The sequence below is a fragment of the Aotus nancymaae genome, unplaced genomic scaffold (genome assembly GCF_030222135.1).
Source record: "Aotus nancymaae isolate 86718 unplaced genomic scaffold, 86718_ANA_hifiasm-v0.15.2.pri h1tg000077l, whole genome shotgun sequence".
NCBI lineage: Eukaryota > Metazoa > Chordata > Mammalia > Primates > Aotidae > Aotus > Aotus nancymaae.
Window position 1 is genome coordinate 20,749,985 of NW_026988492.1, and position 26,159 is coordinate 20,776,143.

Here is a 26,159-nt window from a genome sequence, read left to right on the forward strand (position 1 = left end):
GTTAAAACGTTGAAATAACAGTGTCCCTCTCCATCTTGAATGTGGAAAGACATTTGCCAAGATTTGTTTTCTCTACCTTCCCCTAAGATTTAAAACAGCTATTATTAATAATTTGCTTCATACCCTTCTCTATTTTAAGAATCAAGATGTTCCTCTACCTTCCATTCTCTCTCTTCCCCGCCCCAGAGTAACCTGAAGTATCCATTCTTTTGGAGACAGTCTCTCGCTTTGTCACCCAGGCTGGAATGCAATGGCGCAGTCTCGGCTCACTGCAGCCTTTGAGCCTCCCGGGTTCCAGCGATTCTCCTGCCTAAGCCTCCCGAGTAGCTGTGATTACAGGCACCACCCACTACGCCCGGCTAATGTTTGTATTTTTAGTAGAGATGGGATTTCACCATGTTGGCCAGGCTGGTCTCGAACTCCTGACCTTGTGATCCGCCTGCCTTGACCTCCCAAAGTGCTGGGATTACAGGCATGAGCCGCTGCACCCAGCCCATTCATTCTTATTTTACCACTTGTGTTCCCATAAATCCTATTTATTACTGTTTTGTGTCCTGCTTACAGATCTGCATCCGCAGCATCACACTGTAATTGTGCAACTTGGTTGCGTTTCACATGTCCTTTTTCCTTTTTAAAGCTTTGTCCCTCTCAATATATTATAACTCTAGCTTATCCATTTCATCTGCTAACCACTGCATGACAAAGCCCTTTCTTCCTCCAGCCTTCTCATAAGAAGAAGCTGGCTCTTCTCTTCCCCTGTCACCCAAGGCAGCCGTCGTCTCTGCATTTCTGGGTACCCATGTGTGAGTTTCTCTAGAGAACATACCAGGCAATGGAACAGCCAAGTAACAGGGAACAGCATCTTCGGCTTCACTGGGGATTGTCAGATCGCTCTCGAAACTGATAAACTGATGCATCCACCAGCAAGGTAGAAGAAATCCAACTTTCTGGCATTCTTGCCAAGATCTCTTGTTACCAGGCTTTCATTTCCACCGGTCTGGTGGTTCTCAAGTGACAGTGGTAGAATCTCTGATCACTGACGAAGTTCTGCATCCTTTCCTATTTGTCATGATTTAGTTATTTTTCCTCTGTGGATTTCTATCCTCTTCCTATTTTTCCACTAGATGGTTCTTCTTTTACTGACTTGGGTTTTTTTGTCAACGATATGCATTGCAAATATCGCTCCTTATTTTCCAATTGTGAAAACGTTGCCCACTAGGTCTTTTATCTTTCCAAAGTTGAGATTTGACAGGCAGACAGATTTTCTTTATGCTTTTTGCCTTTTTGTGCCCATTTTAAAAGAACCTCCCTACTCGGATGATGTAATGGCATCGTCTTATTTTTTTTTTAACCAAGTTTTATTTTTTATATTCAGGTCTTTAATCCACCTGGAATTTACTTTTACCTAAAATGTGAGGGAGAGATTTAATTTAATTGTTTCTCACTGTGGATAGTCGGTCATCTTAACAGCATCCATATTCTACTGATTCATAATTCTATCTCTGTCATATACTGAGCTCCTCTCACAGTGTTTACATTTGGTCTTTTATCTGCCTTCATCTGTTATCCAAGTCATCATTTTCATTACTTTGGCATTGTAATAATTCTTAAGATCTTACAGGTCATGCCCTCTGCTCTCCTCCTCCCCTTTCTCCTCTCTAGTTCTTTGCCTCTGTGTTGTTTTCTTCTTCCCATAAATGGGAAGGCCGGCCAGGAGATAACTGAATCAGGGGGGTAGTTCCCCCATACTGTTCTTGGGGTAATAAGTAAGTCTCACAAGATCTGATGCTTTTATAAATGGAAGTTCCCCTGCACAAGCTCTTTTGTCTGCCGCCATGTAAGATGTGCCTTTGCTCTTCCTTCACCTTCTTCCATAAATGGGAGGAAAAAATGGGTTATTCTAACCCATAAACAGATTGAACCCATTTATGCCTAGTGTTCCATTATTGGAATGTTAAGCTTGTGGGAGTTATTTATATTCTACTGTTCAAAGTCATTGCCAAGGTCTGTTTTTTCACAAAATATTTGCAACCTCCACCATAAATGGGTTAAGCACCGTGTTAAGTAATTGTTTGAATGAGTCTGTGTGCTATATTCTTCTAGTCTTTGTTCTGAAATTTTCCTCATCACTGTGGAATGATGTGGAGTTTAGTTGCTTGATTTGTTCTAAATCAAGGATGGTTTTTCATCACTATTTGAAGATATTCCAGTGTTCTCTAGATTCAGTTGTGGTAGAGTCTGATCTTGCTGCTGTTCTTCTGTAGATCATCTGTCTTTTTGCTCTAGTTGCCTGTAGGATCTCTTTGCCTTTGTTGTTCTTTGGTTTCTTAGTACAGGTCTATTATGTATTTATTTTTCTTAATCTGCTTGGTGGTTGTGCTTCTTAGAACCAAGGATCCATGACTCACCAATTCTGAAAACTTTTTATCTACTCTCTCTTTGCTTTCCTTCATTCTTTCAATTCTCTCTCTCTGAAACATCTATTAGTGTTTACTGGACTTTTTTTCTATCCTTTGTATCTCTTATCTGTTCTAGTTCCATCTCTCATCTCTATGTTACAGTCTGGGTCATTCACCATTCTCCAGATCTATCTCCCTGACCTGCTCAGTGATATTAATTTATCAATTAACGTGTCCTTTGAGTTTTTACCTTTCATATGGTTTGACTGTGTCCCCACCCAGATCCCACCTTGAATTATAATAATCCCCATGTGTCAAGGGCAGGCCAGGTGGAAATAACTGAATCATGAGGGTCATTCCCCCATACTGTTCTTGTGGTAGTAAATAATTGTCACAAAATCTGATGGTTTTATAAATGGGAGTTCCCCTGCACGAGCTCTCTTGCCTGACGCCATGTAAGATATGCCCTTGCTCTTCCTTCACCTTCTGCCATGATTGTGAGACCTCCCCAACCATGTGGCCATGTGGAACTGTGAGTCAATTATAAATTATAAAATGAATCTTTCCTTTATAAATTACCCAATCTCAGGTACGTCTTTATTAGCAGTGTGAGAACAGGCTAACACAAGATACTGTATTTTTAATTTCTGTAAGTTCTATTTGGTTCTTTTTGAAATCAGCCCATTATTCTCCTGGTACATTGAATTTTTCCTTGCTCCTTTTAAACACACTTACTTTGCTGTCCATTGCCATCTGTAAGGGGCTTGTCACCCTGCAGCTTCTGAGTCCGCTGCCTCTGGCATTTGCTGGGTCATTGTATATGTGTCCTTATTTTAAATATGAGCTCATCTCTAGAAGGCCTGTTTTCCTTTTCTTTTTTCTGTGAGAGTCTGTTGTGGCCCAGGTTTCAGGTCATCCTTTCAAACTCATTTGCATTTTCCTCTGTCCAGAGCCCAGGGGTGTCAACAGCAATGCTTCTGCTCACTTACACTTTTATGCAGTGGTACAACCTCAGATTCCAAACCTCTGCCAGGTGCAAGCCAACCATTTAGAATTTTTTTTTTTTTTTGAGATGGAACCTTGCCGTGTCTCCCAGGCTGGAATGCAGTGGCACAATCTTGGCTCACTGCAAACTCCACCTCCGAGGTTCAAGCAATTCTCCTTCCTCAGCCTCCTAAGTAGCTGGGATTACAGGTGCATGCCACCATGCCCAGCCAATTTTTATATTGTTAGTAGAGACAGGGTTTGGCTGTGTTGGCCAGGCTGGCCTCAAACTCCTGACTTCAAGTGATCTGCCCACCTTGGCCTCCCAAAGTGCTGGAATTACAGGCATGAGCCACCATAGCTGGACGCATTCAGAATTTTCTAAGGAAACTTTCTGTTTCCCCCTCAGAGCCTGGACAGAGCTTGCTTGTTGCCTCCCTGTGCTCGAGGGTAGACCCTTATTCTTCAAAGCCTCACCAGAGGCTTTTGTTCCAGCTCTCCGCTCACATAGGCCCGAGACCTCCTTGCCCTTGCCCTGCAGGTGTAGAAACCTGAGCTTCACGTGACACTGCCTCTCCCCCACCCACCCCAGGACAGTCGCAGGCTGTGCCTTTGGAATGCACGTGCTCTTCCCTGGAGCTTTCTCCACCCTCTTTCTCCTTTCTTCTGCTCACGTCCACTTTTACTTTGGTTTCAGCTCAGCCATCACTTTATCCAAAAACTTTCCCATCTGAGAATGGGCGAGGTGCCCCTTGGCTGTGTACCTGGTGCTGGGCTTCTGGGATCACAGGTGTGCTCTGGGCTGTCCTTGACTTCTTACTGCCTTTATCCTCCACTGCACTGCAGGCTTTTTGGGGACAAGGGACCATTTGTTCAGTAATACCTAGTGTAGACTTGGCACTTTGTGTGTGGTGGATAAATATGTCTTGAATTAATGCAGTTTATTTTTGTAGTAAGGTCACAGTGAGGTTTCAGTGCCAGATTCATAACCCCTCAGTTTGTATACAGGATCAGAGAGCATCATCCACCGTAGTTGCACTAAATAAGAATCAACGAAAACGTGAGAAAAACCATATGCTAAAATAGATCACATCTCAGGAGATCACTTGTGGCTGTGTGTCCCGTGATGTGCCTCTAAGATGTGTGGGTGCACAGAGGCCAGCAGTGCCCACTCAGTGTGCTGAGGCTAAGGGGCATCCAAACACAGGGGCCATATGCCATCGAGGGTGCATGAAGAGTCAGGCTTACTGGGCATCCCAGCTACTCAGGAGGCTGAGGCGAAAGGACTGCTTGAGGCCAGGAGTCCAAGGCCAGCCTGGGCAACCTAGTGAGACCCCCGTCTTTAAAACAGAGGAAGAGCCAGGCTTTACTGCAACCTGTATAAAATGCTCTCTTCTAGAAGGCTCTTTGGTTTCTAGAGTGGAATGCCACTCAGTTCCCTTAGGAAAAAGATGTCTGGTGCGGCTGCAGGTGAAAGTGGTCCGGAACGGGGCTGCTGACAGGCCTGGACTCTGCGTCCCTCTCCATGAGTCTGGTCTCTGTGTCTCCCGTCCCTGCTTCTCTGTGCATCCACTTCATTTGCCTCCCTGCCGTCTGGCTTCCGCCTTTTGCTTGCTGTTCTGGTTTGCACATGGCAGGCACATCATGCTTCTCACACTGTGACATTTTGGCATCGCCGGCTCCTGGTAAACCCCTTGTTCCCTCGTTGCCTGCCATTCTCAGGAGGAGGACAGGAGAGAGGCCAGCTCATCACTTGACTCACCTGTGGCTTGGCTCCGCTTAGGTCAAAGGCGCATCATCCTGCAGCCAAGCTATGGCTTAGAGGGCACTGGAACAAAGCAGTCCTGCCCATTGGGGCAGCAGAGGCGAGAAGTGGGCAGTTTCCTGTGGACATCCTGATCCTTCTCCACGTTCGCCAGTCAGCCTTCTGTTTGGTTGGTCCCCCTTTCTGGCCCCTTGACCCCAACAAGTAAAGTACTGGGTTATGACATCAGATGTTCCAGATATAGAGAGAGAATCCTTCACCCCTGCATTGCATAGTACTTAGTTGTCATTCTAGTTGATGTATCAATCAACTATTGTAAGTTTACGTTTATGTCTGAATTTTCTGGATGGTCTGCTAAAATCAGATTTCTGAGCCCGTATGCTGAGAACCCATTCCGAGAGTAGAACAATTGCACCAAGATGTGGAGGACCATCAGGCGCCGCCTGAACAGCCAGCCTTCAATCTAGCTCTTTCCCACCCTCTCGTAGACTTTTACATGCCACAGTTACTGTTATTTTAATTCAATAGATGGACAGGGCATGGCGGCTCATACCTGTAATCCCAGCACTTTGGGAGGCCGAGGTGGGCGAATCACCTGAGGTTGGGAGTTCAAGACCAACCTGACCAACATGCAGAAACCCCGTCTCCATTAAAAATGCAAAATTAGCTGGGTGTGATGGCACATGCCTGTAATCCCAGCTACTTGGGAAGCTGAGGCAGGAGAATCACTTCCACCCAGGAGGCAGAGGTTGCAGTGAGCCGAGATCACGCCATTGCAGTCCAGCCTGGGCAACAAGGGCAAAAACAACTCCCTCTTAATACAATTGATGGTTATCAAGCCTACGACTTATATGTTTCCACTTTCTCCTTGAAAATGGAGAATGACACGCTAAATATTATCAGAGAAAATATATACTCTGTTAGATCCGGATAAAATTTGAGGCACAGCTATCAAATCTCAGAGTTCAAGAAATATCTGTGTATCCATCCTCCCCACAGCCCAGTGTCCAGGCACAGCTTCCCTGCCGTGTACTCACCTGGCCTCCTGGGGACAGGTGATCTGCCAGCCCCTGCCCTGTTCCTCTCCCCGGTTGGCCACCATGCTTCTGTTTTGTGAGGTTGAAAGTAACACCCAGCATTCTCAAGTTTAACATGGGAGGATGCACTTAGCTATGGATATGTTTACAATTCAACCATTTTTCTTTTACAGTCACTGTGTGCTCAAATACAACTGTAAAAGTAATTCATTTATGTGGAAAATAACTCCTGTTAGCTGTGCAGTCTCAGGCCAGGTATTTAAGCTGTCCATACTTGGATTTTGTCATCTATAATTTAGGATCACAATACCTACCCCCACTGGTTACGGAGAGATTAAATGAGATGTGTACCAACTGGGGAGTCTCAAATGATAGCTTTAAGGCAGTAAGAGGAAAGAGAGTGGAGCGAGCCTGGTTGTGGTCCACTCACTCAGATGTGTGGGCAGGCTGATCCCACAACTCCCTCTCCCTCTGCACATCCCTGGCTGCAAGTGGCCCCCAGCTGGGGACCTGACAGTTCCCTGGGACCTGACAGTAGAGACTATTGTCTCGCCCCTGGCGAGATCTAGGAGTTTGGCAGATCTAATGAAGACCCATTTTCAGTTCTACATGCTGTAAACCTTGATTTCCTTGCACGATGTAAACCTTGATTGCTTTGTTTTGTTTTGTTTGTTGTGCTGTGTTTTGTTTTGTTTTGTTTTTTGAGATGGAGTCTCGCTCTGTCGCCAGGCTGGAGTGCAGTGGCGCGATCTCGGCTCAGTGCAACCTCCACCCTCTAAGTTCAAGCAATTCTCCTGCCTCAGCCTCCCAAGTAGCTGGAACTACAGGCACACCATGCCCAGCTAATTTTTGTATTTTTAGTAGACACAGGGTTTATCCATATTGGCCAAGATGGTCTCAATCTCCCCACCTCATGATCCACCCACCTCGGCCTCCCAATGCTGGGATTACAGGCATGAGCCACCGTGCCCAGCCATAAACCTTGATTTGACCACAAGTTAAAACTAAGTCATCAAATCTGAAGCTGGGCTGTGACTGCTAGCCAGGTTCGTAGAGGATTTCACCGCGAAATGAAAGCTCTCCCAACCTACCCCTGCTTCTGAAAGTGTCTACTAGACATGGTGACTTCCTTTCAAAGTCCATGCCATATTCTGCTTTTCCCAGCACAGCCAGCCAGAAGAACCCAAATTTAAAGTCCCTTAGGAGAACCACAGTGCAGACAGATCGCTGTTTGGGGAAGCTGGCCAGCCCGCCCTATTCGCAGAGTGGCGCATTCAGCATGTCAGACACGCCACGCGCTTCCGCGTTCACTTGATGATTACACGAAGAGCAGCATTCTGAAGGAAGGGTCTGCCCAGCCACCAGCAGCTGATTCATTATTTATATACAATTAAAGGGCAGGGTTCAAGTGAATGCCCAGCATCTGGGAAAAGTCATTATTTATGTATGGATCAGATTGAACCTTTGTCATTTCTCTGGTGACTTAACATACTCCCCGTGCCTTGGGACTCATATTAAGCAGAAGGGATGCTTTAACTCCTCTATTTAAATTGTGGGTCTTATTCCACTGTTTCAGATTATCTGAGCTTATTTAAAATTAGCCCTTGCTTCTCCTTCATATATTAAAATAGGAAAGGAGGGAAATTTCTTTTTAGAACCTATTGCCTTCTATAGATGAATGCAAATGATTCAACTATACTTCTTAATGACCCACTATTAACATAGTAGAAAACTCAGTGCATTAATGCAATACCTCTTTTCACATCATTACTCCTAATGGAACTGTTACCAGGATAATAGCTTGACCTTTAGCTATAGATTCAGGTAGCAAAAATGCATTCTGTCTCCCCAATACCTCTATTCACATAGCATATTGACTGTTTGCAGATCAATGCAATGACAGTCTTTTGGCCTTGTTCTTGAGGCCTCATCTGCTACCGTAACGGAGAGAATAGGATTTCATCTTCAGTAGGTAAATTCTAGTTAAAAGTCTCTTTTAAGTTTAGATGTAATCCATGAACTAGAGTGTCAATAACATGCCCAGTGGAAATATTTATTTGAATAGGTATTTTTTGAAAAGCCTATTGCTGCACCTTCAAAGGTCTTAGACACGAACCCGGGAGATAGTGATTTTCTTGGCTTTTTTCTATTGAAACCAAATTAGTTTCCACTGAGGCTAGAAAAAAAAATAACCAGACACGGCTGCCCTTTTAGTGACTGAGGGAATATCTGAGCTCAGGGTTGGACTAGAAAGGTCTGATCTGAACCCCGTCACGACGTGGGAGCAGAAATTCCACAGCCTCCTTTGGCTTATCTTAAATTTGTTTGTCCACACCCATGGGAATCATTCAGTTTGGCATAGTCCAAATCCACTTTGCTAATTTGGAACCATGACTTTCTAATGTGTGCTAATTTGGACACATGCTTTTCACGACCCAAGAAAAGAGGGGTTGCTATGGAAATTAACTATATAAATAATATTACAAGGGGGGAGATGCTTACCTGCTAAGACAGTGGATTCAGTCATTTTTGTAGTACACATTTTTACATAAATGGAGAGGATGCTAAATAGAAATATTTTGTTCTGTTTATTAAAATAGGACTTCAAGAACCTTTTGGAAATTATCTGATTAGTAAATGTTCTTGTGGGCCTTCGAATGCAGTAAGACCTTGCTTCTTTAAATAGATTAATTAAAGACTTCCTGCTAATTCAGATAGACCATTTTCCCCCTAATCAGTCTAAATTTGTAAGCGAATGTATTTGCTTCCATTAGAAAGAAAACTGGAAAATATGTTTGCCTATTTATCGAGTGCTTGAGTTCTTCAGAAAAAGGCATTATAGTAGGTGCTTTGAGGGAGACAAGAGATGAAGACCCTGAAGTTACTTACAGTCTAGTGGCAGAGATGTGAAAGCACCCACCCCCAGGGATAGCATTTCTTCTGCATCTCCCCACCTCGCTCTCCCTGTCCCCGCATATCACACACTGGGCAACCCGGCTGACTCTCTTCCCAGTCATTAATTCTGCTTCTAACCATCACTGTCCCTCTCCCCAGGTGGGACTTCGATGGAACCTTTCCACTACAGCTCTTATCATAGCCCTACATGTTTCTCTCGCTCCCTGGCCCCACTATCATCCTGATCACTTCCCTGTCCACATGACCAATGGCCTAGCCTGTGTAGCCGCCGGACCTCATCCATGGTGCCATTCACCTCTGCTGCATGTCAGCCCCGCACTGCTGGTCACACCTTAGCATCCTCAGCTGCTGGCGGATGCTCCGGTATCTCAGGGGTCAGTTCTTCCAGCGCCACGACCCTTGCTTGGCAACCAGTGACATCTGCATTCCCTGACCTCTATAGACATCTCCAAGCCCATGAGCCTTTTTCTGTTTTCATGTCCTTCCTAGATCTGGGGGTGAAAGAGAAGGGAGGGAGTGGAAAGCTGAGTTCATTCATGCCAGGTCACACCTTCAGCATCTTCAAGGGCCTCTATTGCTGTTCTTCTGCCAGAACTGTCCAGCAAAATCCTGAGCCTAGACCAGCCCTACCATCCATTGTCCTGAAGGAGCTGCAGGGGACCGAGGGGAACAGCCTGCATAGACTGTGACCACACCGTGTGGCCCTACCACATAGCCTGTCTGCGGGTTGGCAGCTGTCGTGGTCTGCTTCCTCTCCGATTCTTCTCAGAGATGATCGCACACTTCCTCCACATCCCCCATCCTCCAGAGCCCCTCACCCCTGAGCTCACTGAGGCCTCAGGAGTGTTTGCTGCAGCCTAGACCCACTTCTGAACCGACCATCTTCCCTTCCCGTGGGTCGAGAAAAGGACGTTTCCCTCCTTGCATTGGAGGCAGCCCCTCCATTTCTATTCCAGATCCATCAGCCCCAGCCCCCCAGGGTGGTGCCTTTGACGGTCTACTCCTTTTCCCTGTGTGTCATTCTCTCGCACCACACCGCTGCTCCCTCAGCCTGCACCCCACGCCCACGTCCCCATCCCTCAGCCATCCTGTCTTCCCTCTTCTTCCGCCCTCCCCTCTGGGCCAGGTGTCCTGAGAGTGGCCAGCCTCCCTGGCCCTCACTGACCTTCAGAGGGCACCAAGCCACCCCTCCTGCCCCTCCTCTGCACTGCAGCCCGATGGTCCCTCCTTTTTTTTTTTTTTTTTGAGATATAATTTTGCTCTTGTTGCTCAGGCTGGAGTGCAATGGCAAAATCTCGGCCCACTGCAACCTCCGCCTCCCAGGTTCAAGCAATTCTCCTGTCTCAGCCTCCTGAGTACCTGGGATTACAGGCATGCACCACCATGCTCAGCTAATTTTGTATTCTTAGTAGAGACAGGGTTTCTCCATGTTGGTCAGGCTGGTCTCGAACTCCAGACCTCAAGTGATCCGTCTGCCTCAGCCTCCCAAAGTGCTGGGATTACAGGGATGAGCCACCGCACCCGGCCTGGTCCCTCCTTTTTATTGGAGCCACTCACTGGCCTTCCTACCTACCACTCTTCTACCCCTGCTCCCTGGCCAGCTGTGCTTGGGCCCCTTCAGGCACTAGTCTGCTGCCACCTTCTCCCTGGCAGTGTGGCGTTCCCCAGGGCTCCCAACCCAGCCTGTGCACTTTCCACTCTGTGTCGTCTGGTGAATGTTCTCTCTCTCACTGTTTTTTGTTTGTTTTTTGTTTTTTTGAGTCAACTTTCTCTGTTGCCCAGGTTGGAGTGCAGTGGTGCTATCTCGGCTCGCTGCAACCTCCACCTCTCAGGTTCTAGTGATTCTCCTGCCTCAGCCTCCTAAGTAGCTGGGATTACAGGTGCACACCGTCATGCACAGCTACTGTTACGTATTTTTAGTAGAGCTAGGGTTTTACGATGTTGGCCAGGCTGGTCTCGAACTCCTGACCTCAAGTCATCCACCCACCTCAGCCTCCCAAAGTACTGGGATTACAGGCCACCGCGCCCAGCTTCTCTCACTGTTTTAATCACCACATGTATGTCTGTGCCTCTTAAACCAATGTCTTCAGCTTGGCCCCTTCTCTGAACTGTAGGTTTCTCTGTCTAAATACACTTGGCCTCCTTGTCTGTACGTTCTGCGTCCACAGATTCAACCAGCTGTAGATTGAAAATATCCAGAAAAAAAAAATTCAATGCAACAATAAAAAATAACACAAATAGGCCGGGTGCCCCTCCACTGCTGTTGTATATGCTGGTATCTCAGGGCACAATTGTACAAGTTGCTTAAGGTCTCGCTTGATTGCCCAGACTGGAGTGTAATGGTGTGATCATAGCTCACTGCAGCCTCGAACTCCTAGGCTCAAGCGATCCTCCTGCCTCAGCCTCCTAAGTAGCTGGGACCACAGGCTTGCACCATCATTCTCAGGTGATTGATTGATGGATTGAGACAGGGTCTCACTGTGTTACCCAGGCTGGTCTCAAACTCCTGGCCTCAAGCAACCCTCCCACCTTAGTCTCCTAAAGTGTTGAAATTACAGACATGACCCACCATGCCTGGCCTGTATCAGGGACTTGAACATCTGCACATTCTGGTATCTGCTGGGGGTCCTGGAACCAGGACTGTCTGCCGTCTCCACGTGGGTGCTCCACAAACACCCCAAACTCAGCATGCTCCAGAGCAAGCCTGCGATGTCCTCTGAGCTCCCACACCTTCCCTTTCTTCTCTTTTTACCACATCATGTGATTAGCCTAACAATGCCTGTTCTCTGAGAGGCCCTAGATGCTTCACTAGCTCAGACTTTGGCAGTCGCTGCCTGAAGGGGATCCCCCTGCTTCACTCTGGGCTTCCTGAAATGTGTCCACCACTCTGCTGACATCCATCCCTTCCTGTGGAACTGGATTGTTTCCATGCATTTCACCGTAGAGATCACGTATAGCTGCTTTTCTTCTTTCAAATGATTTCCTTGGGATAAATTTCCAGGAGGAAGATTACCAGTCCAAAGCTACAAGAGTTTTGTGTCTCCCATTAAATATTACTCTTATTTCTCAAAAGGGTTTTTGCCTGTTTGCACCAACAGGAACGTTTGAATGTTCCATGTCCGCACAATTTTATCCAGATCAAGTATTAGCTTTCTGACATTGTTTTTCTAGTCTTAGTAGGTATCAGGTGTGTTTTGCACTTCTTTGGTTTGCATATTAATTGAACATTTTTCCTAATGTTTTTTGTTAAATTTTTTTTGCCTGTTTATCTATGGAACTTTCAAAGCTGCTCTTTTATTTGAATGAACTCTTTGTCTGCTGGCGGATAGTGAACCTTTTTGGTCACATTTAGTACAACTAGCTTTTCTCATTCTGATGAAATGTCTTATTTTTCATTCAATAGAAATTTTACCTTTTTCTGTAGTTGAATCTGTCAATATATTTTTTTAAGCGAAACCTTTTAAAACATTGAAATTACCAATATCTTAAATACCAAGGAGGCAATGTGATGTGATGGTCTACCAGATCTTGGCCTCATGAAGAACAAGTTGAAAAGATGAGTTTAAACATGCCCGGGAGTGAGTGTGAGGCCGAAATGTCCACACCAGCGCCGCGTGTGTGGCCTCATACTGTGCACTGCCTACCCACGATCATCGTCCTGCTGCCTGGTGTCCGGCCATGGGGTTCTCCTTAGTTCCCTTTGGGCTTAATCGGGTTGTTCTTTCCTGAGAGCTCGTGCCATGTGCAAGGGATTGACTTGAGACAGAATTGAAACTTTCATCATGACACCAACCGCATTATTATTTGAGTGCTGATTGAGTTAGTAGAAATCGCCATGAGAAAGACCATCGTTTCATGTAATTTCACATTCAATTTTGAATTGACAACAGAAGAGTGAACTCTTTTAATACATTTGCTAGACCTCGTCATAAGGTCAGTAGACCTTTAGGAAGCATTTTCTTCTCTGCCTATAAGACACATACACATGGATGCAGAGCCAGTAGAAAGAGCAGTTTCCATACAGACTACTTAGTGAGTATTGCCAGTTTCATTTTGAAGCACAATGCATTGGACGTAGCCAGGGCTTGCTAATCCATCTTTGCCAAAGAAATATAACACAGATATTGAACATATATCGTGCAGAACTGACATCCTTTAGAAGTACAGTTTGTTTTCTTTTTAGAATATATTTCTGTTTCAGATCTGCATATTTTCCTTGCTAAGGTATTTAACAATATTTTACATTTTCTTTTAGTCTTCACAGAAAAGTACTGTACAGCTAACCATGTGGATAAGCTTCCTGGCCCAAGAGATTGGGTACAGATTCTACAGGATCAAATTAAACTGGCCAGAAGAAGGTTAAAAAGAGGCTCAGGTATGACTAAGGTGCAAAAAAATAATTGCAGAAGCACTTATGAATTCTTAGGCTTTGTAAAGTACAATACTTGACTCTAGGTTATTTCAGTGTCTTTTCTTCTGAAGGAGACACTGTGTATAATATGCTATGATTTGCTCTCTTAGAGTCTCATTCAAGTGAATTTTGAAACTCACGCTTCAGACTAAATCGTAAAAATTATGTCAGGCCATTTGCTTTGAGTAGTACAAGTGAAAAAGAGTGCCAATCTCCTTTGTGGTCTAATGCGTCTTATATGTGAAAACTAGGTCTCTCTTTTGTGGTTTGCTTCTGTTTGCCTACTGAGTTTTATTTGTTTGGATCTGCATGACTTTATAAAAGTACGAGTTGTTTAAGGTAATTAAAAAAAACAAGAGGAAGAAAGAAACTCTTCTACCAGAAACACAACATCAAGTAGAAGGGATTATAAGGGTGTGTGTGTGTGCACACTTGCATGCACACGTGCATGCACGGGTTGTGTGTGTGGGTTGTGGGTTTAAAATTCTGGACTTGGAGATTCTGGGATTATTCTTCCAGGAAAAGTGAGCACCAGCTGAATTCTGACTGTTCAGATTCGATCACTGAAGTCTCAGCTTCCCCAAAGTGACAATGGGGGCCAATTTACTAGTGAAGAATCCCTGTGTGTTCGGCTTTCTCCTATCAAATGAGAATAATTATCTCTAGAAGGCCACAAATCTCTAGATACTATTTTTAAATTTCATATAAATTTGCATAGCCATTATGAAGAGCAGTATGGCAGTTCCTCAAAAATTAAAGATGGTTGAGAGGCTGAGGCAGGAGGATTGCTTGAGCCCAGGAGTTAGAGACCAGCCTGGGCAACATCTCCAGATGTTTTGTGGAGATGGAGGAGACCCCATCTATATACACACACACAAAAAAAAAAACCTTAAAAGTTAACCAGGCAGGTTGGCACGCATCTGTTGTCCCACCTACTTGGGAGGCTAAGATGGGAGGATTGCTTGAGCCCAGGAGTTTAAGGCTGCACTGAGCTCTGATTGGTCACTGCGCTGCAGTCTGGGTGACAGAGCGAGACCCTTTTCTTTAAAGAAAAAGAAAGTGGGGAAATTCTGTAGAAGGTTGTTCTCAGGGACCCAGAAAGACCTTGCTGGCAGTGGATCACGTGACTGAATAAGAAACACAGTTTAAATGTTGTTCTGGTGCCTTCCCCATGCTGCATATTTTAGACATAAACACACCTTATTTTCCTTCTATCATCAGATGCTGAGACTGATTATTATGAGTTCCGGTCTCTCTTTCCTCCCCACCGTCTCACCAGCACACATCCCTCTTCTCTTTCCCACAAGCAGACTGGCCAAGGAACACATCCCCTAACCATGTCACATTTCTATTAATAATTCATATCACAAGTGCCCATTTTCCCCCGAGGCTTGCCTATTTCTACAGGATGAGACCCAAGCCGTAGCCTCCTCCCCACCCCTCCCCTCCTGGAGGAGCCTCCACTCACGTGGAAGAGTGCCCACTTCTGCCCCTTAGACTTCAGAATATTTGATGTCAGACATTGTAACTCTTGACCACTGGTCTAGATGATCTGCCCAGATACTTGTGATCGGCACCTTGGCCCTTCTTTTCCGTGTTCCTAGCAGGTTCTGTTAGCAACTGAGAAGTGGAAGGTGGCTGTAAGACAAAACCAACCCTGACATGCAGACCCAAATGACAGCACATCAGCAGTGACCTGCCACATACAGTTTGTCTCCCCATTTTGTCAAATCCCATTACACATCATCCTCCTCTAGGGCGCAGAAGTGGGGCCCCAGCAAATTGAAACTAGAGCCACGTGTATTTCCTTCTGTGATGCCAGTAGGAACCAAGAGGTCTGGAACAATAATATGACTTGCCATCATGCTTTTTGTTTTGACAATTTTCAGTCTAAACAATAATACAAACAGTGTCGCATAGATATCGTGCAACTTGAACCTTATTTGCCATGTCTGGCTCCATTCTTGGAATAAAGTGGAGACTCTGACTCCACAAGCTAACTGGCTGCCACTTAGGGAAGCCTGCACAGCCTCTAGAAAAGAAAAACAGAAGTGCCCCACACAGATTTGAAAGGCTGTTAGGCGAATCCACATAGCAATTCGTGTGGGGCTCTCATCACATGGAATAATTTTTATTCTGGAACTCCAGTGATCCCTCGATTCCTCTCCTGGTGCGCATTTTTATCATTTTCATTAGATTATTTTCTCAGAGCTGAAATCACAATGTTATTTGTGTTAGGTCTCAGAGTGAAGATGTCACTGCTGTTAAATGTTTATTGGACTTGCTCAATCTTTTTCAAATTTAACAACTTGATTGTCACCAGGGAAGAAAGATTGTGAGCTTGTTGTTGCAGATAGATGTTATAATTAAATTTGAGTAACACGACAATGCTCTTCCTCCTTGACTCTCGGCCCCTATTCATGCAGCTCACAGGTTCTGATTTATATGTAGTCATCTATATAATTTTTTGGTTTTGTGTGTTCTGTTCTTACTGAAGCACATAATGGCACAGGCCTGTTTTTTTCAAAGGAAGGATAGCTGAATTACAAAAGGAAGATCAGTTTATACCGAAAACTGATCTTGTTATAACTAAATGAAAAGCAATTATACATGTAAAGAAAGTTGCTAAAATATAAAATGAACTAGAACTCGAAGATTTAAGAAATTAACTCATAGGCCAGGCACAGTGGCTCACGCCTGTAATCCCAGCATTTTGGGAGGCCGAGGCGGGGCCGATCACTGGAGGTCAGGAATTCAAAACCAGCCTGGCCAACATGGGGAAAACCCATCTCTACAAAAATACAAAAATTAGCTGGGTATGGTGGCGCACACCTCTAGTCCCAGCTACTCAGGAGGCTGAGGCAGAAGAATCACTTGAACCCAGGAGATGGAGGTTGCAGTGAGCTGAGACCATGCCATTGCACTCCAGCCTGTGTGACAGAGCGAGGCTCCATCTAAAAAAAAAGAAAGAAATTAGCTCATAATGATGCATACAGTATGATATGGTATGTTATGTTTGGACTATTCATAGCAAAGAGGTATTAGACATTAACCCAATTCATGTCCTTGGCATTGTGTGTTACTAGCTGTGTTACCTGGAGTGAGTTTCCTAACCTCCGTCTCACTTTCCTCGTTTGTTAAGATGGGCAGAACAACAGACCCACCTTGTAGAGTTTCCTAAGGGTTCAATGGCACATTGTATGTCCAGTGCTCAGCAAGCATTTAATAAATGGTGGAGATTATCATCATCATTATTATTATTATTAGTGAAGGATTCTTAAAATCCTAGGGAATGAGAGAAGCAGCCTGAAGACCATCTGTCTTTGCCAACTCACTCAAACCAGTCAGAAGAAAATCATGTCTTCTAAATATACACATAACATATGTTCATTATTTTTCATATATAAAGCAGTTTCTAAAAGCCATAGAACAAAATTTAAAATACCTAAAACCTTTCATCCAGAGGGAAACACGGTTCACATTTTAGCATGTCCTGAATTTTTTCTATAAACCCGTTTCCAAAAGTTTAGTCACACCACGTATCCTGTGGTTTGACAGAATATTTTTGTGTTATGAAATATTCATCTACAACATCATTTTTCGTGCTGGCTGATTTTCTCCAGCCTAGATGGGTCTTTCATATTTCGTCCCTTCTCGGTGATTTCTCTTCGTGGTGGATCCAGCAGGTCAGCAGGCAAGGGGTCTTTCGCTAATGCCAGCGAGTGTCCGTCTGAGGACAAGTCGTTGGAGGATGAAGGAGACGGGGGAAGCTTACAATGTTTCCAGCCCGAGCTAAGCCCTGATCACGTTTAAAGCAGCAACAATAAAAACAAGTGTGTGGTGCTAGTTTTCCCTTCTCCCGACTCAGGGTTACAGTGTGGTGCCAGGGCTGACCTCGTTCCACAGCCTCCCAAGGGCTGCCCACACATACTATGCAGTCAGCAGGGGTCTTCCTGTGGGGACCACAGGCCCTGGGACGTGGAGGGCACCATTGAAACTATCCCAGGGGCCATAATGTGATTTTTTTCCCCTGTCCCCACATGTTAGGGGAAACTAACAAGCCCATCCGTTATCAGGAGTCACGTGAGCACCTTTTTTTTTGTCATTTAACACAAGGTTTTTTTGTGTGACTGAAGGAGCTACCTTTGGAAAACTCCCAAGGAGATGGATGCATTTATCAGAGATGAGCGAAGGTTTGCATTTTAAGATGTAGAAATGGAGAATCTTTTGAAGATGAAGCAACACCCAGTGCTTCTTCCTGACCACATCGATGCCAGAGTTAGATTGGCAGCTCTAGGATCTGAATCAGTCATTTCCAAAGAAAGGTTCATTCTCAGGATTTCCTAAGCTGCCCCCCAGGAGTGCAGTTCTACAACAGGAACTCGCTCAATCACCCTGTTTAAACAATCACCCACGTGCTGGTTTGATTTTAAGCCTTTGTAAATAAGTGAAAATACACAGAAATCATCAGTGATCAATAGAATATGGTTCATAAGATTAAACAAAAATTTTAATACAAGAGAGTTGATTTTCTATTACTATCATCAAAAAATATTTTATTCACATAATGATGTTAACATCTGTACTGAACCAACGATAGCTGAAAAGGAAAAAGAATGGCGAAAACTGTTATGTGTGCTGGAGTTTTAAAAATTATATCACTGTTTTCAGTGAAATGAATGCACTCCCTGAAACTAATGAGATTTGTATTTTATGTTTGTAACCAGCAGAGATCGCTGACGGTGATGAAAGACTGGATGGTATTTCTCTCCCACCAACAGGTAAATAAAACGCATTTACATTTTCATCACCCCCTGGAAAATGCAGCCCACAAAAATATTTGCATTGAAAATAATTTTAACATGAGACGTCCACATGCTTGAGCAAACTGCTTCTGCCCTGGACCCAAGCGCTGGTCACTGGAGCTTCTCAAGGCCCCGTACTCAGATGTTTTTCACATTGTATAGAAAAAGCATGAAACGCTACCTTTTTCTCACACTCTTATTTTCATAAAAATCACAGAAGAGCAGATCCTAAGAACTAAGCATCACAACACTTTGCCTCCCCAAACCTTTGGACATTACAAAATATTTTTAACATGAAGTGAGATTTCACTTTAAAACAGGGACCGCTAATTTTGTGTGATCAAATTCATGGCTAGTCTGTCCTCTCCCACCTCCTCCGAAGGGCCTCGGAGCCTTGAGCAGTCAGTCAATGGACATTCAATGAATACTATGTTTTGAGTATTTGAACAAGGCCAGCCATCCGGCATGAGTGGCACATTCCTAATACCAGGACCAGATCAGCTGAAGACATCCTTCCATGGAAGCGTTTGCTGCCAGCTGTTGTATTAAGCCATAGACATAATTCCAGCTTCATATTATCTGACTCTCAAGTAATGCTTCTGACCCTGGCTTCCTACCTGTGTGTGGGTTCATATCTAAGAGCCAGAGGGGCAGGTGTCTGATCCATGAGCCTTGTGGAAAACAGTTTATTCCCTTCATTGGTCACAGGACTCTACTGACTGCCTTCAAAAGAATACCTGAAGATTCTCTGTCCACAAAACCCAGATACCCCCCCAAAACCCTCTTACTGAAAAAGCTCAGCCAAATGTTTTTTCGTCTAGATTCGGGGTGGTCTGTTTTAATTAAATTCAGCAAATAGGCTGGGCACTTTGGGAGGCCAAGGCAGACAGATCACGAGGTCAGGAGTTCAAGACCAGCCTGACCAACGTGGCAAAACCCCGTCTCTACTAAAAATACAAAAAATTAGCCAGCTGCAATGGCACGTGCCTGTAATCCCAGCTACTCAGGAGGCTGAGGCAGGACAATCACTTGATCCCAGGAGGCAGAGGTTGCAGTGAGCCTAGATCACACCACTGCACTCCTGCCTGAGTGACAGGGCAAGACTCCATCTCAAAAATATATATAAATAAATAATAAATAAATTTAGCAAGTATTAGTGAAGTCTCTAGGATGTGTAGGAACTGCACTAGGCCATGTGTTCATTGACAGCAGATATCCCAAAATGGCAAGGAAAGCCACGTTCACAGGTGTAGGATGGGTATGTGTTAGTGAACTTCAGAGCAACAGGAAAATTCAGCCGTGTAAGTAACACATTGCTTTCTCTGCCACCAAGTAGCTAAGCAACAGATCGATGGACAGATAGGTGAAATAAGCTGCATAATGCAAAAAGACCTCCTTGCGTCAAGTTCTTCCCGTATATTGCCACCATATAAAAGGAATTTCTCTTCTTATTTGGCTGTGTTTCCACATTTGTGAATTAAGAGAATTGAAATACGTGATCTCTGTTGTTCCTTCCCAATTTCTCATTCTCTGAATATCAGGGCACTCATATCAGCCTCATTCTTATCACCTGGCCTGTTCCCAGCAGATGTTTGAAATCCTAATCATAATAGACCTGCCTTTCAAAAGGCCCTTCAGGGGAGCGCCATTCGGGAGAGCACCATTGGGGGGGCACCATGCCTTTCTAGCTGTGTTTCCCAAGTGCCCCCTCTGCCGCCCCAGGCATCTGCGCTGCCTGTCCTCCTTGTGTCATGTGACACGGTGGGCTTTTATGATTTGAAAACCACTCCCCTTGAAGTTTATATTCACTTCCAAGTGGTGAGTACAGAATGCCTTTGTATTTTCCCATCTGAAGATGGAGGTAGAGATCTTTCCGATGAGAAAATTGAGCTCAGAGGAAAAAAAAATGTCAAGGAATCTGAGAATGAGAAGGAATGTGAGAGATCATCTAGTCCAATTCCTTCTTTTTATCCAGTCCTTTTATTTTACAGGAAAAAAAGCCTGAGGCCCAGAAACATTAAGTGACTTTCCCAAAGTCTCAGCTGGTTGATGGCCTAGCCGGAACCCGGGTCCCTCGACTCCCAGCCATGATACCACGTAGCTTTCTCATACCTAAGCCAAAGCCAGCTTTTCTCTGCATGTTTCTGGGAGATCCTAGGAGATAACGGATGTACCAGTCCCTTTAGGAGTCCGCTTTGCTGTCTCAGTCTTCACAATTAAGTGTTTGTCGTCGGCCCAGTTCACTGCAGCTTAAATTTATTTCTTCCAACCTTTTCTCAACCTTTACCCAAGGCTGTGAGGTCATAATTAAGAAAACAGTATAACATACCTGCAGGTCTTCTCACTAAACTATTGATAGATATTTGATACAAATCACTAAGCAGCATGATAAATAAAAACATTTGTCATTTAGAAAAGGGGAAACAAAGTTGCAGATTGGTGCTCGAACTTTGCAGTAACAAAATTAAGGAATCTTGATAGTCTAGCATGTCTCTTGATTGCCTCCAAAGCAAAATTCCCATTCTGATTGGCTTCTTTGAATTCAGTGCTGCTACTAACAGGTGCCCTCTAAGAATTCCACCTTGCTTACACATGTGGCTTCATCCTTGAGCTTGAGCCTCACTGGTCAGAACCACAGAAGCGACCAAGGGCTCTGAAACAGACTCTCATCCCGTTTATCCAAGCTAACAACAGTTAGTTCTTTTTCAGGATTCAACAATGCTTTTATTACTTTTGTAAGGTCTTTTTTCCTCCTTCCAAATTTGTGTGTTTGGAGGAAGGCAGGGAAAAGGGTGTAAATCCTTAAGTGTCTCTATGAACCAGAAGTGATGAGGGCAGAGTTACAGGCAGAACGTCAGATGACATTTGTCTGGATGCATCACATTTAAGCAACCTCTGTTTGTCAGGTTTTAACAAAAATGGATGCACCGTCTGTAGTGCGTCTATTTTATATTCCCTTAACCCTATTCACTAAGCCTTTTTGGGCAACTACCAGGGTGACCCCTGTGTTCGGTGCTGGTATACAGATGCCCTCAGACTCGTGTGAGAGGCAGAAAGAATTACATAAATGCCTCAGCACAGACGTGTGGAGAGGGCCTGGGGCTCAAGAAAAGCCACTCAGGAGCTGGGGACAATTCGTATTAAAAAAAAAAAATTACAGAGAAAGTGAAATCAAAACAGTGCTTTCTAAAATTTAAAATAGGGCTTTCAAATTTGAAATGGAGGATGTTCGTCTGGACTTAGCAATTGTCATAAATGGACATTTTACATGCTTTTAAAAAATTAATAAAATGTAAGGAAGAACATTTCAAATGCTTTTGCCACCCACAGACAACCATTATTGGATGATTTTTCTCAAACATTTCTCCATTTTATTTATTTATACGGCGGAGATCAAACATGTAAAACTTTGTTTCCTAAGCTTTTTTATTTTTACTTAACAAGCATTTTTCCACTTTCTGGCAAATCTTCATATGCGTTATTTTAACAGCTGTATGATATTCTGTTTTGCAGGTAAATTATATTTTACTAGGCCATTTTCTATCACTGTACAATATGCGGATAATATACTCTAATAGTAACACACATTCATGGGTTTTCTCATAAGAAACAATCATTACAGATTTCCAATTTCTACAGTTGCTTATGGAGGACAGCTAAAGCCTTGGCTAAAAACTTAGCGGCTTCACTCTGAAACAGATACTTCCCCAGTAAATTCCTTGCTCGTCCAGGACACCCACCTCCAGCCACGTCACAGAAACATGTACAGGTCTTCCTTAGAGAAGCGGCTCTCCCCCTTCACTTTCTTGTCTCTGTTGTAGGTCATATATTTGACACCAGGAGAGAAAACACGGAGGACACAGAACCAGGTTTCATTGCCTAGACTTTGATTTTAGTGACACTGTTCAGTGGCATATGTAACTTCCGTTTGAATTTCCGAAAAGATCCACGTAGCATTTCAGGTTCCTGCAAAGTATGGGTGTTCTGTGAAGTTTACCTGTCATGTTGAATAGTTTCCTATACTTTCTGTAATGTGTGATAATCAAGCCTCCGATTGGGTATAAGAGTTTTAAAATCATTTTTTGGATTGATTTGTTACCCTTTAAAAGTCCAGTGTGTGACTCAGTTAGTTCATTGTCCATTATAAAGAAGTGGTTCTCTCTTCCCTGTTTTCATTCAAAACCTCAATGTGAATATATAGAGCTTTGGAACATATTTATTTTCATGTAAATTGCTTAGATGCAGTATAAAGGAGCATGGCTCTTTCCAGTGCTGAGAGAGCAGTTGTGAAGGCCAAAATTAACTAGACCGTCATCATCTTGAAAGATGAAAAAGTTGTTTTGGGAGACAGGATACCTCTGACCTATGAGATGAAATCATTCATGACATCAGTGCCCCCCAAATGGCCATTTGTAACTGAGTAAGTGCAAATGACCTATGAGTCCTTAGGAAAGAAAAGCCTTTTCACCTAAGTTGCATCAACACAATGACAAAATAACTAATGAAAAGGTGAGAAAATCAATCACTTATCTCCATGACACCTAACAGCCATTTTAAAAAACAGATGATTTTAACTGAGTGGTCCAGGCTTTTGGCACCATGTGGCAACTAGCTAAAAATGTACTTAATATTATATCATTTATTTGGTGCCCAGTATACTTGCCCTCTGCTTTATGTAAAACTAATATATGAAAATCTGGATTTATTTTTAAAAGGTGTCTTGCCATGAAGGCATTTGTTTTATAGAAATATTTGCCTTTAGATTTCTTTCTCTAGTAAGATGGTGAATTTAAAATAATATGTTATTTAGAAACACTGCATTTACACTTCGTTTATTGTATAAAGCAAATTGCATTGAATCTTTGCCACTTGACCCAAAGGCCAGAAATTGGCATGAAAATAATTTGGACTGCCGATCACCAAACCCAGGGTTCACACCTGCCTACTGGCAATTCCAGTGCCTTCCCCTAGCCCTGGATTTAGCAAAGTATAGAATGTTAAGAGCTAAAAGTTATTGTAGAGACTACTCAGTCCCACCCCTAGTTCTGCAGGTGGGGATGACTGAGGGTAAGCTGTTGCCAAGGGCCTGTTAACCCCTCAGTGGCCGGGGCCCTGCCTAGAACCCCAGTTTCCTGACTACCCTGTCCAGGGTGGTCACATCACACTGAAACGCTAAACCTAGAGATAGGAGGGGATGCTCTGGGATAAATCCCTCTTCCACCAAAGACCAGCCAGTCATCAAAGGTGACAGAAGGCATCCCTGTGCTGTGACAAAAAGCTGGCTTTAGGTGTGGCTTGTGGAATTCATCTAACTAGTAGACGAGTTACGTCTCATCTATGTGTGTCTTATTTTTCTTCTTTTGGGGGCTACAAGGAAGGTTTGGAGAAATTATACCCACCATACCTTTTCTTTAGCCTTTTTCCATTTCTGGCCAGTAAATAATCCCTTTCCTGAAAACAGTCTCTTTGTTGTATCCAGTGATCTGATGAAGTCCTGCAAACAGGGACTCTTGTGCTTTTTGCAGCATGGGTTTTAAAATCTGTCCTCTGCCTCCCAGAAGGAAATATTACCCAAGGGACGGGAAAAGATTAATTAGTGACCTTTCACTCTGTTAAAATACGATGAGTAGGTTGCCGGTAAAGGCAGAAACACTAACTTCCCACTGTGGTCTGTTAGAGCTTCGCTGGGAGACTTCAGAAGCAGGGCCTTCCAAGGCAGGGCCACGGCTTGGAGTGCTGAGCACTTGAGGACGGGTGGGCGTGAGGCTTGTTCAACTCAAAGCTATGTACAATGAGTGGCTTCACACATTGGAAATACATATCCAAACTGCAACAGTAAAATCATATTTTGTAAATTAAAATTGTTTACTTACTGTGACTACTGTTCAGACTTTATTCAGAAATCCTTTTTATAGGCTTTCTTAGCAAAAAAAAAAAAAAAAAATCCGTATCTGTGGATAACGTCTCAATCTTCTGTATATATGTTTTATTAATATGTAAATATTTAGATTTTTTTAAATTACTATGTTCTTTAAAAAAGAATTCCACGCGAGCCTAGTTGTGAAGATGGTGTATAACATCGTGTTGTGATATCAGTTCCCAAGATGCTGTTTATGTCCTTTCTGGAAGAACACAATAAATACTTTAATTGAACGTGCGTGCGGATCTTGACTGTGTGCCTAAGTGTTTTATGGAGAGAAGTCAATGCTGTTCATTAATTAAAAGGTATTATTAATACTCTGATGATCTCCCACAGAAGTTATATCTCCTGATGAAGTTAATTTTAAAAAAATAAAGAAACATCCTAGATTGCTGCCGGGGTGAGAGCCTGCAGACGCTGGGAAGGCTTCATCTGGCGGTTAGATCAATGGCTACAGCAAGTCCCACAGAAACACTTGAGCGTTAAGTACTGAGATGCTTGAAGCCTAATTTTAAATGAATTAGGTAGCTTTATAATCTTCGCTTAAAAGGTTAAGCCCTGCTTCTATGGAAACAACACATCAGAAGGACGAATCAATCTTCTCCGATGCCGCAGAATCGCTCGCTTCCCGTCTCTGAACACGGGGGGGCGCCGCTCCTCGCCGGGCACCTGCCCCCACCCCGCGCCTCCCGCGGGCGTGCTCGGCCGCCTGCTCTGAGCGGGCTGCACCCGCGGGCCGGAATCCGGCTCCATAGGGGCTTCAGTTCAGGGTCTGACTCTGGGGCCCTGCTTTTAGGAGGCCCTGAGACAGCTGTGAGGAGAGGCGGGCGGGGGCGGGCAGGAGCTGCTGCCTAGGAAAGCACCCGCACCTGGGCAGGAAGCCCCAGGGCGAGCTGTTGCAGAAACACGTGGGCTCCAGCCCTCGAGTCTTGCAGGCGTCCACTCTGCTCCGAAGCTGGAGCCTGGTTCCCTCGCCTCTGCCCTCATGCCCCCGGCTTCCTGGGGTCCCTTGGGTCAGGGGCCCACGTCGTATCTTTTGGCCCAAGGCCTCTGGGATGCCCTTGATCCCACCGGCTGGCAGGGGTGGGTGCTTTGTAGGTATCAGCCCAAAGACCTCTCTAACCCAATGGCCAGGGGACCCCATTTGCACACTTGCCTCCGTTGTGACCTCTCGTATTCTCCCCCACCCAGCCCTCACTCAGGGATCTGGGGACACAGCTGGCTCCTTTCCCAGCAGCATCCGAATTCAGCAGCACCATTTACTGAACACCAACTGGCCAGACACTGTGGGTGTTTAGGGCGACCGGTTTCCGGATAAAAGGGAAAAGAGGGCGAGAACGGGGGGCAGGGGCATGTCTTGGCAGTGAACTGTGCCAGGCTTGCACCATTCCCAGGGGCTGGGACGGCGTGGGCAGCCGCGGAGCATCCGAAGTGAAAAGTCTTGATCGATCCGCCTGGCTGAAGCAGGGAGCATTCGCAGGAGGCAGGGCGGGGCTGAAGACAGCGGATCCCGTGAAGAGGCTATTGGGAGAGGCCCAAAACCCACAATGCCACACCTGAGAAAGAATCAGCTCAGGCTGGAGCAGGGAGAACAAGTCACAGCTGACGCCAGAGATTTCCGGCTGGGGAACCAGGAGGGGTGTCACTTGCTCTCACTAAGGAACACGGGTGTGGCGATTTGGAGAAGACAGGTGAGTTACTCAGTTCGTTCATTCATCCGTTCATTCATCCATTCATTCCACAGGTGCTTGTGGTGGGCCCTGCAGTGTTCTGCTGGGTGGGAGTGCAGCGGCGAAGCAAACAAAGTCCCTATTCTTGCAGAGCTCACTAAGACACTGTCACAAGAAAAGGGACAGAGGGCGGAACCCTGGGGGGACAGCAGCACACAGGCCTGCCCGTGTTCCTGAACCAGAGAGAGAGCT

The 26,159-nt window shown here is 44.7% G+C and overlaps 1 protein-coding gene across 7 annotated transcripts in view; it reads left to right on the top strand.

Annotated features, from left to right (window-relative positions):
* BEND7 (BEN domain containing 7) overlaps positions 1-24,474 on the top strand; it is a 90,643-nt gene extending 66,169 nt beyond the window's left edge. For 4 of the 7 annotated variants that reach the window (XM_021675679.2, XM_021675674.2, XM_021675678.2 and 1 more), the window contains 3 exons: positions 13,357-13,476; positions 18,240-18,293; positions 22,139-24,474. In XM_021675679.2, the coding sequence (XP_021531354.2) occupies positions 13,357-13,476; positions 18,240-18,293; positions 22,139-22,200 (236 nt within the window). In that variant the 3' untranslated portion in view covers positions 22,201-24,474. Of the gene's footprint in view, positions 1-13,356; positions 13,477-18,239; positions 18,294-20,308 lie in introns of all 7 variants that reach the window. The other 3 variants (XM_021675676.2, XM_021675677.2, XM_021675675.2) reach the window with 3 other exon arrangements.
* The last annotated feature ends 1,685 nt before the right edge of the window (positions 24,475-26,159 follow it).